Source organism: Pseudomassariella vexata, assembly GCF_002105095.1.
Source record: "Pseudomassariella vexata strain CBS 129021 chromosome Unknown BCR38scaffold_5, whole genome shotgun sequence".
In the NCBI taxonomy this organism is placed as follows: domain Eukaryota; kingdom Fungi; phylum Ascomycota; class Sordariomycetes; order Amphisphaeriales; family Pseudomassariaceae; genus Pseudomassariella; species Pseudomassariella vexata.
This window is the reverse complement of record NW_024467960.1, coordinates 1,439,262-1,453,281: the sequence shown is the minus strand read 5'-3', so window position 1 is coordinate 1,453,281 and position 14,020 is coordinate 1,439,262. Positions and strand designations below refer to the sequence as shown.

The 14,020-nt window shown below is 50.1% G+C and overlaps 4 protein-coding genes across 4 annotated transcripts; 2 read left to right on the top strand and 2 right to left on the bottom strand.

Annotated features, from left to right (window-relative positions):
- Positions 1-22: 22 nt before the first annotated feature.
- On the bottom strand, positions 23-696 carry BCR38DRAFT_408153 (uncharacterized protein; the record flags this gene model as incomplete). The annotated part of the gene is made up of 4 exons (XM_040858239.1): positions 23-249; positions 352-515; positions 546-629; positions 686-696. 4 exons carry the CDS (start codon positions 694-696, stop codon positions 23-25), a joined length of 486 nt encoding a protein of 161 aa, XP_040717153.1.
- Positions 697-1,808: 1,112 nt separating this feature from the next.
- On the top strand, positions 1,809-3,939 carry BCR38DRAFT_456801 (autophagy-related protein 22-like protein; the record flags this gene model as incomplete). Its single annotated transcript, XM_040861962.1, has 2 exons — positions 1,809-2,094; positions 2,273-3,939. 2 exons carry the CDS (start codon positions 1,809-1,811, stop codon positions 3,937-3,939), a joined length of 1,953 nt encoding a protein of 650 aa, XP_040717152.1.
- A 1,334-nt stretch (positions 3,940-5,273) lies between these two features.
- BCR38DRAFT_338987 (uncharacterized protein) lies at positions 5,274-6,738 on the top strand (the record flags this gene model as incomplete). Its single annotated transcript, XM_040855665.1, has 4 exons — positions 5,274-5,559; positions 5,630-5,917; positions 5,968-6,098; positions 6,163-6,738. 4 exons carry the CDS (start codon positions 5,274-5,276, stop codon positions 6,736-6,738), a joined length of 1,281 nt encoding a protein of 426 aa, XP_040717151.1.
- Positions 6,739-10,570: 3,832 nt separating this feature from the next.
- BCR38DRAFT_456799 (PLAC8 family-domain-containing protein) lies at positions 10,571-12,416 on the bottom strand (the record flags this gene model as incomplete). Its single annotated transcript, XM_040861961.1, has 3 exons — positions 10,571-10,616; positions 11,853-12,064; positions 12,138-12,416. The coding sequence occupies 3 exons, from the start codon at positions 12,414-12,416 to the stop codon at positions 10,571-10,573; spliced, it is 537 nt and encodes a 178-aa protein (XP_040717150.1).
- Positions 12,417-14,020: the final 1,604 nt, after the last annotated feature.

Below are 14,020 nucleotides of genomic sequence, written 5' to 3'. Positions count from 1 at the left end.
GCAAAAGTGAAGAGCCTGGCTCTTAATCTCCAGCTGCGGACCTGACTCGCTCTCTAGCACCAACTCTATGTCTTTTCTCGACATCTCTATTGAATGATGCCGGAGTAGGATCAGATGCGTTCGGTGGCGACGGGCCGTAAATAATCAAAGTTGTATAGGGCTCGAACCAGCCCCAATGCGAATTGCGGCGTGCATGATGGAGAGTCCCAAGGTTGTATAATAGGCTGAAGTCGATACCGGCTTCGGGAACTATATTATGTTTCCAGATACGGATCATGCTCATTCGGAAACAAGCACGCGGCTCGATATCAGCTGTCTCGAGAAATCATCTGACTGGGCCGCCGGACGTACCGGGAATGATTCCTTCGAATTCCAGAGAGTAGCTGCATCGAATTGATGAGAAGACAACCATCCAGGGGCCGAATCGGACCTTGAAGGACGAAACAGTGAGGCCAGTGACCCGATTCCAAAAGCGTTTCACGAGGGATCCCCACTTCTTACTCCCTTGAGTACACCTGTGGCTGCTTTTTAAACAATTGACTTACTTTACCCAGGGCCGTGAGGACAAAAGGGCGGCATAATCAACGAGTTTCCCACTCGTGGCGTGAGATGTGTATAAGACGCAATCGCTTTAAGAAGTTGCTGATACGTCATCGGACAAATTCGGCAGCTAAAATCAACTCACTGTGCTACCATAGGCTCCCTTGACTAGGGATAACATGAATGCATAGAATGGTCGGCTCTAGACGCATGGCTATTATGCAATGTCAATCCTCGACTATTCGATCCGCAATAGAAACTTTCGCATTGTGCCTTGCCATTGGCTTCGTCCCAAGAAACGAGAACCAGGTTGCCGGCGATGCTTGAGACTTCGGCGCAAAAAGCTCGACTTTGAACACTTCCTTACTCAAGCATCCCCTGGAACCAGCTTTACCGCGATGCGTCTCGACCATCTCGTAGAACATAATAGAAGCGACACTGTAAACCCGCTCATCTCATGCAATCAAGTGGGGCGGTGCGTTCTGGTGACATACAGACATCGCGATGTTGAGGAAGTTGTGAAGCACCCACCTAACCAATGACCGTGAAGTTGAGTCTTGCAACGAGTCGATCGCTTCGCATGAGTGCTCCTATGATCGAGCCCGCGGAGAAGCGAAGTTGAATACAGACGATTTCAGTGAATGAAACCGGACGCCCGCCAAGGCAGCAGGAGGAGGTGTAAGTGACGATCGCTGCTCAGCCTTTCCTAAAAGTTGTACAGTTGCGTCACCCCCAAGCCGTACTTGGTGGTGCGGACCAACCCTCGTTATGGCCTGATAGTCTGGACGGGCGAGGGGTCCCCAGGTCTGGAAACAACAACAAGGAGTCGTCGACTAGACCAGACATGATTTAAATTTTTGCTTCACACAATTTCAGGTTTCTGCCACCAACCTCCGTGATTAGTACGCGACGTCCTTCGATTAAAGCACCAAATATAGGAGCTCCGTTGTAGCCCTGTGCGAAAAGAGAGATCCTGGCTCCCCAGGAAAACGCTCGATCTAAATTGATTGCAGCTTTAGGCTAGCGAAGACCGGAACAACCCCTGTAATTCCGCGATTGACTGATCTGGGGTACGACAATGGTCTGACGGATTGTCTGTCGTCACAGGTGCCGCAAAAGGGCTCGGTCAGAGCCAGGACGGAGTGGGAAGGTGAGGAACGGAACAAACGGTTGTTTGAGCGAGAGGCTCTAGCTGCACAGCGAAGTTTGTTTGTGTCTTATTCCTTCCATTCACTGGCGGTCGGTGCGACACACGCCGCCGGGCCATTATGGTGCCGCGCAACGAAGACCAGCTGAGGCGGCCGCCACCCAACCCACGCTTACTTTCGATCCAATCCATCGCATCTAAATACTCGTTTCGTTCACACTCATCTTCTTTCGAGGCCGACGATGAGCGCTCCACCACAACAGAATCCATAATGAGCCCACGAGGCAGCATCGATGGTGGTTACCCGTCTGGCCGTTATCAGGGCGAGGACAGTCGGCACACCAGTGAGAAGGAGCTCGCTGGTTGGTACATGTATGCATTTGCTGCAGAGACCTACGTTATTTGCGGTACGTCTTGGGGTCCCGTCTTGACTCTAGTCGCTTTGATTTCCGATTTACTGACTGATAATGTATTGCAGCTATCTGTAAGGACCCCATTATTTTCCACGCAAGCTGGCAGGGTGCAGCTAGTGCATCACCAGGCTTGCCTTTGACCGATGCTTCAAACTTACATACTTGACTGTAGCTTCATTCATCCCGATCCTCCTAGAGAGTCTTGCGCGAGACAATGGCGTGCTCCTCTCCGACCGAACGACCCCCTGCGGTGACAGCTCCGTGAAGAAGCCCAAGGGCGAAGACGCCCAATGCATCGTACAAATACTAGGGTTGGACATCAACACGGCGAGCTTCGCCATGTACACCTTCTCCATTAGTGTTCTACTTCAAGCCCTGCTGGTCGTGTCCATAAGCTGTGCGGCCGACCACGGGAATTACAGAAAGCGGTTGCTTTTGTCATTTGCGTGGGTCGGCAGTGTCTGCGTCATGGCATACATCTTCATCAACAAGAATGTCTACATCCTCGGCGCTGTTCTGGCCATCGTCTCCAACACGTGTTTCGGCGCATCATTCGTACTACTCAACTCGTTCCTCCCCTTATTGGTCCGCCATCATCCTCGAGTTTTATATGCCGAGCCGATCGCTCCCAATCTCCAAAATCCCGATTTTGAAGAGCCACAATGGCAGGAGGACTCTCCCAGGGGCCGAGCACACTCACCGACCGGCTCAACTACTGCTCTGCTGCCCCCCGACAACGCTATCTCCGAACGCAACGAGTTATCAAGGTCACCCACACATTCCGAGCTTACGTCAATAGAACTTCAACTATCAACTGAGATCTCAGCCAAGGGTATCGGTATAGGGTATGGGGCGGCTTTATTTGTGCAGTGCATCTCTATTGGAATTTTAATCGTCATGCAAAGCTCAACTTGGGGACAAAGGATTGTCCTTCTGTTCATTGGCACCTGGTGGACGATTTTCACAATTCCAGCTGCCTTGTGGCTGAGACCGCGGCCCGGGCCTCCGTTACCTAATAGCGGAGGGAAGGGGACGTGGGCATGGATATCGTATGTTATGTACGCCTGGAAGAACCTGTACCGGACGGTCAAGTTGGCACGCCGACTTGTTGATATTGTCCTCTTCCTGACAGGGTGGTTCTTGCTCTCCGACGCCATCGCCACCACGTCGTCAACAGCAATCCTCTTCGCGAAAACGACTTTAGGGATGAAACCATGGGCGCTGGGTATGATCAATGTCATCTCAACGACCACAGGCGTCATCGGCGCCTTCGGCTGGTCCTTCGTGTCGAGATACTTCAAACTTCAACCTCACCAGACAATTCTGGCATGCATAGTGCTGTTTGAACTCATACCTATATATGGTCTTCTGGGGTATCTGCCTTTTGTGCAACGATGGGAAGTCATAGGGCTGCAGCAACCTTGGGAAATGTACCCATTGGCCGCAGTTTACGGCTTGGTGTTGGGCGGCCTCAGCTCGTACTGCCGGTCGTTATATGGAGAGCTCATTCCACCGGGCTCGGAAGCAGCGTTCTACGCCCTGTACGCTATAACGGACAAGGGCTCGAGTGTCTTCGGACCCGTTATAGTGGGTGCCATTATCGATGCATCTGGCGACATACGACCCGCTTTCTGGTTCCTGGCCGTGCTGGTCGGCCTTCCAGCCTTCTTCATCTACTTTGTTAACGTCGAGCGGGGCAAGTTCGAAGGGGAGAAGCTGGCCGAGGTCATTGAAGGCTTTAAAAGCCACGAGGAATTCGATTCGCCTGACGACGGGCAGGTCAATGGTATGCTTGCTTCTTATGATGGCGATGACATGGAGGATGAGATGGAAAGGTGAGCACAGCTCATGCAAATTGGGATAGTAGAGGCGCGGTGAATCGGTGGCAGACGGGGAACAGACGCAGAATCCTTGTATTCCTGCATAGCGACGGCGTTGGGAACTACGTTATGGTTACTACGTTATGGTTGGAATTAGTCCCCATGATGATAATTGTCGCAATTGTCGCACATGTCTGTCTATACATGGATTCGCCACATTCCTGAATCCCAGGAACCAGCCGACAAGCTGTAACCCGTTGAGTGATGCAAGTTTCGCAACACAACTCGCGCAGTATGCAGCTCGGCAGCACGCAATCGTTGGAAGCGGCACAACTGAACGCTGTGTAGTTACTGAAGCAGACAGCAGCTGAGTGACAAACTGCTGGTGCTCTTGGGGGTTCTATTTCGTACGAAGCACTTACGCATTCATCGACTGTGGAAAATGACAGTTGTCTTCTCTGTTTAAGGCTTTCCCAGCTTATCAGCTTGTCGATTTGTCAATTTGTCAATTTGTCCAATCACACCTCCGAGTATTGATCTAGATGCTCACAATTCTCCGGCTTGTGGTGTGTTAGTGTAATGGTTTCTAATAATTGTCCGTCTCTTATTACCGCAACTAGCGGGCGCACCTAAGCCGCCTTGTCCTTCCCAAGGCAGTTAGTCTGGACGAAATAATCACATGACTCGGGCGTGCAATTTTTCTTGCCGACTCTGCAAAAAGCTGCGTGGCTGAGGACTGGTAATAACGCGATCGCGACACCTCATCGCCCCGAAAAAGAAAGAGGACCTACAATAGCTAGAATTTTGAGTCCCGGGGGAGGAGACTCTCACCCATCATCCCCAGCCGGCCCCAGACGCCCTGCCTCTGTCGCATTGCAGCGCCCTCGTGAGTCGAGCTGTTATAAGGCCATACGAAGGACTTCTTTTCTGCGAGGGTTTTTTTTTTCCGTCGGGATCTGGATTGGGGACAGCTCCCAGTTCTGTGCATCATCACGCCAAGTGTGCTGATGCTCCCTTCCCCCGCCACCGAATTCTAGTTGATGGTTGACGACAATCCGATTCCATTCCCTTATCGCGACCCGACTTCAACCCCATTCACGACCACCACGTACTCCAAAGCGATACACTCTAGCTATAATCCATTACCGACGGTTACTTTTTTTAATATCATCTGCGTTCAGCGTTGTATTATCACATTGCGCTCGAAGCCCAGCTGTTGCGACACGGTCAAACAGTTACCCTGTGCCGCGCAATCAACTAGCTCAATCTCATCTCTACCCAAACTCAGCGTCCTTTTATTTTCCTACGCGAATTAGCCCATTCGGTACAACGACGACTCCCGCGGCTTCCACAATGGCGACCGCTAAGAAGCGACCGAGGGGCGATGCCGAGGAGAGTCAGGCAGAATGTCCATTTAAGGTCGAGCATCCCAGTCCTGGCGAGAAAGAGAAGAAGCAAAAGAAGCGGAGACGACAGGATTCGGAAGACCAGCCCCAGCCGTCGCCCAAAATGCCCCTGCAGGTATCGCCCTTCTCGCCGACAGGCAAGTTCAAAGACCCTAATAATACCATGGACCGGCACTACATGGTGGCGCCAAATCCGCGATGGACAGATATGACGAGGTACAATAGCTTTGTCTGTACGTATCCGTGTTTGTTGCCTGCTTTTGATCCGGAATGTCGCGACTAAATTTGTAACCAAACACACAGTGAACGGCGTCAAGTATTACAGCGAAGGTTTCATCTTCGTTGCAAACAACTCGACCATCGAGAGGCAACGTAACCCGGGCGAGGCGATGCAACCTAGGAAGAAGTCGGACGACGACTGGGTAGCGCGGATTCTCGAAATCCGAGCAAGTGATGAGCATCACGTTTACGCCCGCGTGTACTGGATGTACTGGCCGGATGAGTTGCCACCTGGGACACAGGACGGCAGGCGCATGGTGCAGGGACGGCAGCCATATCATGGGGTTAACGAACTCATTGCCTCCAATCACAGTAGGTTGCCATGCCCTATGCTGCGTTGTCGCCAGCTAACCTCCCAACAGTGGACATCATTAATGTGGTAAGTGTGACAGCAGCAGCAACGGTGAATCAGTGGGATGAACAAAATGAGGATGAAATACAGTCTGCCCTTTACTGGCGTCAGGCTATTGATGTACGGACTATGGAGCTTTCGGTATGTTCTTCTCTCCCGGTGCCCGTTGCGCATCATGGATGCTGACCACTTGTGTACTGAATAGTCTGTCGAACTTCGATGCAAGTGTAACCGCCCAGAGAACCCAGACAAGATATTGGTCGGCTGCACCAACGATTATTGTAAGAAATGGCTCCACGATGACTGCTTGGTCCACGGAGCACTACTCGACACGTATAAGCGACTCGGGGCCGACAAGCCGCACAAGCCATCCGTGGTTAAGGAAGAGGAGGGCGACGGACCCAAGCGACCTCTCAGTCCGAGCGAATCGGGTGCCGGCCAAACTACACAACAGTCCATTGATGTTAAGCCCGAGGAGCAAGGGACCATCAAGCTGGCCGATGTTGAAAACAACCCCACTGCTCTCGACGTGGAGGACCTCACAACGATTCCCGTGGCATCGGGCAGCTCAGAACCAAAGAAACGCGGACGGCCCCGTAAGTCGGAACCCGGCGATCCTGGTACATCAAAACCATACGAGGGGCTGTTTGAGGCCGTCATCAGAAACGACCTCGTCCCACCAGTGGTTGAGATTAAGGATCAGCGGCAGAATGTCGACGGCGGAGATAAATCCTGGACTGAACCTATCCGCTGCCTTATCTGTCACCATGTAATTCACTAGTCCCGAATTGCTGGACAGCCACATCTTTATCCACCTGTTTTCGCAGTTCCAATAGACCCGGCACCTGCGGAGGCAGCCGCAGGGACACCTTCAGACGTGCCTACTACCTCTTTACAGCATCCTCGAGCTCACGCAGATTAGCCGCCCGGGTTTTATCATCATCGATTAATCTATAAAAACTCCTCATACGTCGTATATACTCTTGATCCGCGTCCATCACATTGGCATTCCCCACCATCCAGGATTCCACCATTTTTCGCGGGGCGTTTAGGGGAGAACATGATACCCTGCATTTTTTTGCGGGGGCCAAAGTTCCGAGGGAGCTTTATATCCTACAGCTATGATGACGACGTTCAGTTATTTTGTTTCTTTTGGTTTTATGCAGAGAGGGAAATTCTGGGAGGAGGCTGGTGAAGGGAGGGAGTGACTGGCTTGGCTGACTGGACGAGTGAGTTGGCAACACGGGTGCGGCTAGAAATAGCGGTGCTTTTGAGAGAGAAAGGTGCGGCGTCCATTAGGTGCAAAAATTGAGCAGGGAGAAGTTCTACCAAGATTGAAGGAGATGGTGAAGCAGAGCAGGGCAAAGCAGATGAAGAACGCGCTTGCTGGGACGACCGGTGATGGCAGCCGTGAAGAAAGGAGGTCGATCAGCGGCATCAAAACGGGCATGGCGGTTTTGTACGGGTAGGGAGACAAAGGAGACTGGATCGATGACGACTTTCTTGAGAGATTCAGGTTGGTATTCACACCTTTGAGTGTATATATTTATCATCATACTTCAACCTATTTCCTCTTGGTCTTAGGTGTAGAAGTGATGTGCGTAGACTTTATTACAGTCTGGGGACGATATTATCATAAATAGTGAATAATAGATTCTGGCCGGCCATGCGTGTTTTTTGGCTGCTCTGTGAGTAGGGGCTTTTCTTTCGATTGAGGCTCATAAATTTCACACCTCGTTGAGTCGTGAGCCAAGCTATAGTTTAGGGGAATGGGGGCCAGGGGGGGAATTGGCTTGAGAACTTTACGTTCTACTTGTCATTGTTACATGAGATATAACTTTATAGCCGTGTCACCCTATGGTATAGCAACAAGTGAACAAAAGGTAGTAAGATAGCTACAGCCTATGCACATTGAGGAAAAGGTGGCCTGTTGGATTACCTGAAAAGTACTCTCTCTTGATCAATTGTTTCCTGTAGTACTGAAGCAAGAAGTAATCGGAACCATATCACTACCTTATATGGATAATAAGATGCTTTAAAAGTAGTGTAATGACAGGTTCAAAAATCTGATAAGGTATTGGTTCACTCGGGGCGCACTATGGCTTGCACCCAATTTCTATTTTTAATTTGTCCTCGAGCGATGTGAGTAGTTGCGCAAATACTATCTCTCATTGAGTAATTTCACCGAATCTGGATACAGGGCCTGTACAAGCGTAAGCGGCGCCACACAAATGCATTTTCTACCCGATTGGGTAGTTGTACCCAACTGAGACGTAAGGCCCGTAGGCTCCTATACGACTATCTAGGCATACGTTTCAATCGCAGGCATCCGTCTAATAAGTATTCAACCGGGCTGCCCAGGGGTAGGCAGCCAGTTAATTATGAGATTACTTAACGCAGATTTAGAATTCAAGTTTTTCTCACCTCAGCAGAACCGATTCTTGCACTGAGGAACTCGGGAGAATAAGCAACTATGGCAACGCCAAAGTACCCGGATAGAACCAAACAATCCCCATTCGAACGGCTCAGGGGAGCTCGATATGTGTCGACGAGTTTTGTTTACCGAGCGCATCTAACCGAGCCTCTTGAAGATGGCGCAATAGACGTTGCGAAGGCCATATGACAATCCAGCCTGCCAGTAAGCTAATTAATCGCAGACCGTTGCATATGGAATGTATTGTTAGAACGCCCCAATGCTACCTCTACGGTGACGAAACCAATACTCAAACTCAAGGATGCCTTCCGAATGGGATTAATTTAAAGCTGTGCGCTCTCGAAAACTTCTCATCGCCGGGACCCGAGTCTTTTCGGTCGCAATACCATCAGCGTGGGTGATTTTCTTTTGTATCATTGTTTTAGAAGCGATTACTGAATGCTTGTGTTACATCCTGCTCCCGAATCCGAATACCCCCATTCAAGAAGAGGGGACATCTTTATCTTCGTCGTCGACTGGGAGATGGCGCAACTGGAGGTGACAAGTCTGGAACGTGGCGAGATGGTTGGCGAAATGTACGCCATGTGGCTATATTAGAAGGTGGATGCTGGACTATGGATGGTGCAAGGCCATGCGGAGGGATTGGAAAGACAAGCTGGTATGTCCATTAAAGTTGGTTGCCATCTCTTAAGACTTTCTATGGTCACTCCGGGCTGGGGGACACCGCATCAAATTGAGAAGGTAAGGGCTTGCAATATGCATACATGATTTGCGTATTATTTTTCCAGCAGAGCTTGCATCTGAAAATTGAACAGCATCGGTGCAGTGAATGACATTCATTTTGTTGTTGTACAAAGCTTCGTGGAGTTTTCTCTTCTTGTTTTGTATCTTGCGGAGCCTGTTCATAAGTACGCAGCACAAAAATATATTCAAACCATCGTCCCTTGTTTGTAGCAAGCCAAATCTCTCATCACCCAGAAACACCAGCACTCAATAACAATGAATCTAGAACCGTATTCTCGCTGGCCAAAGTCAGACTGGTAGCTCCAGTGACTTTCTGTCCAACATCGTAAGATCCATGCATCAAAACTAAGCCGCTCTTCGAAGTGATCATAGTCAGCGTGACCTCAGCCCTTACAATCTGAGGTCCCAGCGTCAGAGGTCGCGAGACTGGTGCGGCAACCTTGAGTACCAAGGCTTTGGGAGACTTCCCGGAAGCCAATTTCTTTCCGGTGATGGAAAAGGTGTAGTACATGGTTACGCCGTACTCCTTGCAGGTTCCTTCCCCCGTACTGCCGAAAGCTGACAATCCTTCTCCGGGTTCGGCCGGGACTGATTGGACTCTGAAGCTCAACTCCCCAGGACACCGTGTTGAACATCCGACCAAACAAGTCGATATATACTCAAGCACCACAGGGGGTCGAATACTCCTCGGGTGGTATCGAAGTTGACGACGCCATTTGTGTTGGTCGGAGTCCCTGCAGATTCGGGACTGACCTCAGGGAATCCGCCGTGATGGACTGAGCCCAGCGTGTGAACACATGCGATAAGACCGATCGAATCGACCTCATCGAAACCGGCTCTCCCAAAACTCCTCGAGCGTTTCTTCCAGACTAATTCCCGGCTCTGGTACTCCAATTCTTGGGTCGACTTGAGTGGCGTCGATTCGACCGGGCTAGTAGGGGATCTCCTTGCCGCCGCATAGGTTGACTGACGTGACAGTTCCAAGCGCGACAAAGTCGGCGACTAACACCGAATTTAGCAGAAGAGGCATCTCGCGCCCAAGGGTCGGAACAACCTCACCATGCCAACCTGGTGAGCTAGGGTTGGCGTGTATATACACCAATACCCCCACCATTCTTGACTTTGGTTGCCAATGCTAACCTCACCGGAGGCCCTGGTTGGGCAACCTGATTGGTTTATGGTCACCGAGGCTCAAATAGCTATTTTGACCGTACTGGGGGTCTGACAGCCTTAGTATTAGGCAAGTTGAAGGTGCTGGAGGTCCTTGCCAGCCCTATAGGACCCCTTGTAAGGCGTATTAGCTTGCAAATATCTACAAAATGCCTCTTATTCTAGCATTGTTCTAACGCTTAAGCCGCTGCCATTATGCTATGGAGGGTCTAATTTCCCCTACTCCCGGAGGCTTAAGAGCACTTTTTCCAGTATTTCCGTGCATTCACTTTCTCCGAACGCGATAAGGCCTTCTCATCATAGGCGTGGACCTATAGCCATAATATCCAGAAGGATATGAATATAAGCGGCTATTTTCATCTGCCAGTAGAATGGTCACTTCACAGCGGCCAAGCCTTGACGCCGGTATCACTAGTTGGTCAAAATCACCAGCGTTTTGCATTGCAGGGCGCCCTCTATGCAGTGCTGCAAATCTTGGCCTTTCTATAGGCTGGGTCATTCGGACTACTCGTCAATAACCCTGCTGCGAGATCCAGTATATTGGCAAGTGCTGAATAAGCTTACCACATGAGGAACACTTGCCGTGAAAATTGAGTGTGGTAGCAAGGGATGAGATAACTTTTCATCAACAATCATGGTCTGGCCCACGCCACTATCACAGAAATCCCAAAAGGAGGCTTGTCACGATCATTTGAGAATAAGACCTGCTATAACTCTTAATAAAACCATCAAACCCGGTATATAGACATGTTCTCATCCACGACGGTTACGCATAGGTATGAAGCCAAAAGTCTACCTTCACGCGCTTTCAACCGAATTCAGTAGGTCTGAACGATCCCGGACATATCCAGCCAGCGCTGAGGGACAGGAACCAAGTGGTAGTGGCTATGCACAGACTATATCTGACATATCCTGGCATGGTAAATGAATTTCCTGTGGGCAATGCAGGCAAGAAAATTGTATTGGTGTTGATGATGATGGGCCTAACTCCTAGGAGTCTGCCGCTACGGGAGGGCTATGTATGGGCAGTTGGCCTGAGCAATGCACCCAGCACATATCCGACGTGCAGGAGGCACGTAACACTTAGTCATTCCCATGGGCCATAAGAATCCCATTGACGAATATGGCCTTTAATTGCTCTAAAATACTCCAAGAGATGATATAATTATCTGGCTTGATAGCTAAGGAGAATAAACGTTACTGCATGCCTAACTTCACCGGTACAAATGATGGAAGTATGATGCATCTACCAGCACAGAGCCCAGGTCACAATGTGAGGATAATGCTTCTCGAGTATATCTTGCACCACCCATGACCTATGGAGTTTGGCACACTATTCCACAGGTTACGATTTTATTTGTGTCTCTGGTTTAGGGACTCCTAAAGGACAATATTTTGAGAGAAGGACATGAAGAGCAGTTTGAATCTCAATCACAAACGCCGCAGCATCGAAAATTAGTTCCTACAACCCCCTAGAAATTTCCGAACTCCTTCCCAAAGCCAAAAATTACTGCCCGCTGTAATCCATGGCTGTTGGGGACTGGTACTGCTGCTTGTCCCCACCAGCGTGCATCAGCAGCTCTCGCTGCGTAGCTTCCTTGTCCTGCTGAACGAGATCACAGACGCCACAGCAGCAAGCTGTGGCGATATCGACGAGGCAGCTTCCCTGCAAGTGGTACCTGTTGCGGATATCCGCGCGCTGCATCGACATGGGTATCCAGTGCAGACCGACACAGGCGGAGCCAAAAAACATGAGGCACTGCCGTCTCAGTCAGTAGATGGTCATTTAGAGAGAAAATTTGTGGAACAGAGTCCGGGAGCGAAGTGCGTACAGAGGTGTTGATAGGATCATAACCCTGAAGGTTGGCATCCTTGCGGATGCGGTGATGCGTCTTGCCAAAGGTGACGCAGGGCAGACACCATGTCATCAAGCAGAGGTCTATGGGGTTGAAGCAGCCAAAGAGGGAGTTGGTCCAGGGCTGGGATCCCTCGGGGGACTTGGAGTTGACGTGGTCGTTGGGCTTGGCTAGGACTTCGTTGAAGCGGTTCTTCCAGTCGTTGATATCTTCGTCACTGATGGGACCGTTGCTGTTCTGGGCTGAGGCGGCCATGTTTGAGCGAGCGAGTGAAGTTAAAGAGCGGCACGAAAAGTGGGATTACTTGAAGAGAATCAGGGTACCTTGAAAAATATAAATGAGTGGATGAGCGTCAAGTTGTCCTGAGGAAAAGAGGAGCGCATATCGAGAATATTTATGAAGCCTAAGACAAACCCACAGGGGCATGAGTCGTCTAGCCAGCCGTGGTCTATTCTTGATCTTCAAGCCCGTTCAGGAGAATGTGGATACTGCAAGTTACCATCGATTCCCCAGACCGTTTTGAGAACCCCGAAATAAGGTGGCGTCAGCCATGCATCCAAACCATTGGACACGTTTTGGTGCTTCTCAACGCCAGGGCTGAGCATGGGGCTTGGAGCTGACTTTTCAAGGTTTGCTTGACTGAAAATTCCTTGTTTTAGCGACGCAAGGACGTGTTCTCCCTGATGCTAAAAGTGTCAGTCATCTCGATATCGGGATCTTATATACAAGCTTCTGCCGCTGGCAGTAAAATGCATAGGCAGTCAGAAATGTCCCTACATTCAGCCGCATCCGAACTGAGCGTGGAGGTCCCGCATGACTGTGGCGGAACTGCGGCATGACCGTGCGGTGGAACTACTTAGCTAGCCTTTGCATCAATATCCCTTGTATAGGACTTCGATTAGCTAGTGGCATGAGGCAGGCAAGGATTTCCTGAAGTCGGGCTTTATATGGCTTGAACTGGTGCCAACTCCTACAAGTTATGACACATATAGACAGACTATAAAACCAACTCGCATGTGCTACTTCTCGAAAGCCGCAGCCTGGTTCATGTGCCGCAAAATGGGGGGATGTGTCAGTATTTCCGTAGGAATTTGAGCATGGTCCTGTCCCCCAAGCTCCAGAAGTGCTACCCGTTGGCTCGAGATCTAGATATAAGCAAGCCCCTTAGACAATTTGCCTCCCTAGACGGACGTTCGATGCCGGCGTTGGGATCATCCCATTGGCAAGAAGGAGATGTGCTTTCCGTCTAAAGTATTACCCTGCAGATTACCACCACATGCTGATTGAAATGGCAGCTGGGGCACAAACAACTGTTATCTGAGACATGACGGCCACCCAATGCTACGGTCCAAAATATTGCGTTCAGTATGCGTCGCCTTGGACCACGAAGAGATTGGATGCACGTCCTCGAGAATGTCAAGGTTGCGGAGATCCAGAAGCTCTCACAGTATGACGGGGAATTGAGGAGAGAAGCCGGATGGCCGAAGATGGTAAAGAAAGGGTATACGGGAAAGATGGAGAGGATAAGAGCATGACTGGTTGGGAGCGGTGGCGTCAACTAACGACTAGCTGGTTGTCAATGTTTGTGAATCCTGAACTTTGAGGTCGTAGTTTACTTGCATGGAGAAAATTTAGCATTTCTGACAGAAATCAAGGGTCAGAGGAAGAGCTTGGATTATTCAGAATATTTTGTATAACAGCGCTATTGTGGATCGCTCCTCACCCGAAAGTGGCCCAGGAATGGCAATGCTACATCGGTGGGCTGCTTGTTGAATGTAGCTACCATATTTCAGAGTATTTCCACAAGCCTGAATTTGTTCTCGCATGCTTACACGATCCCTCGACGTGTTTACCACTTA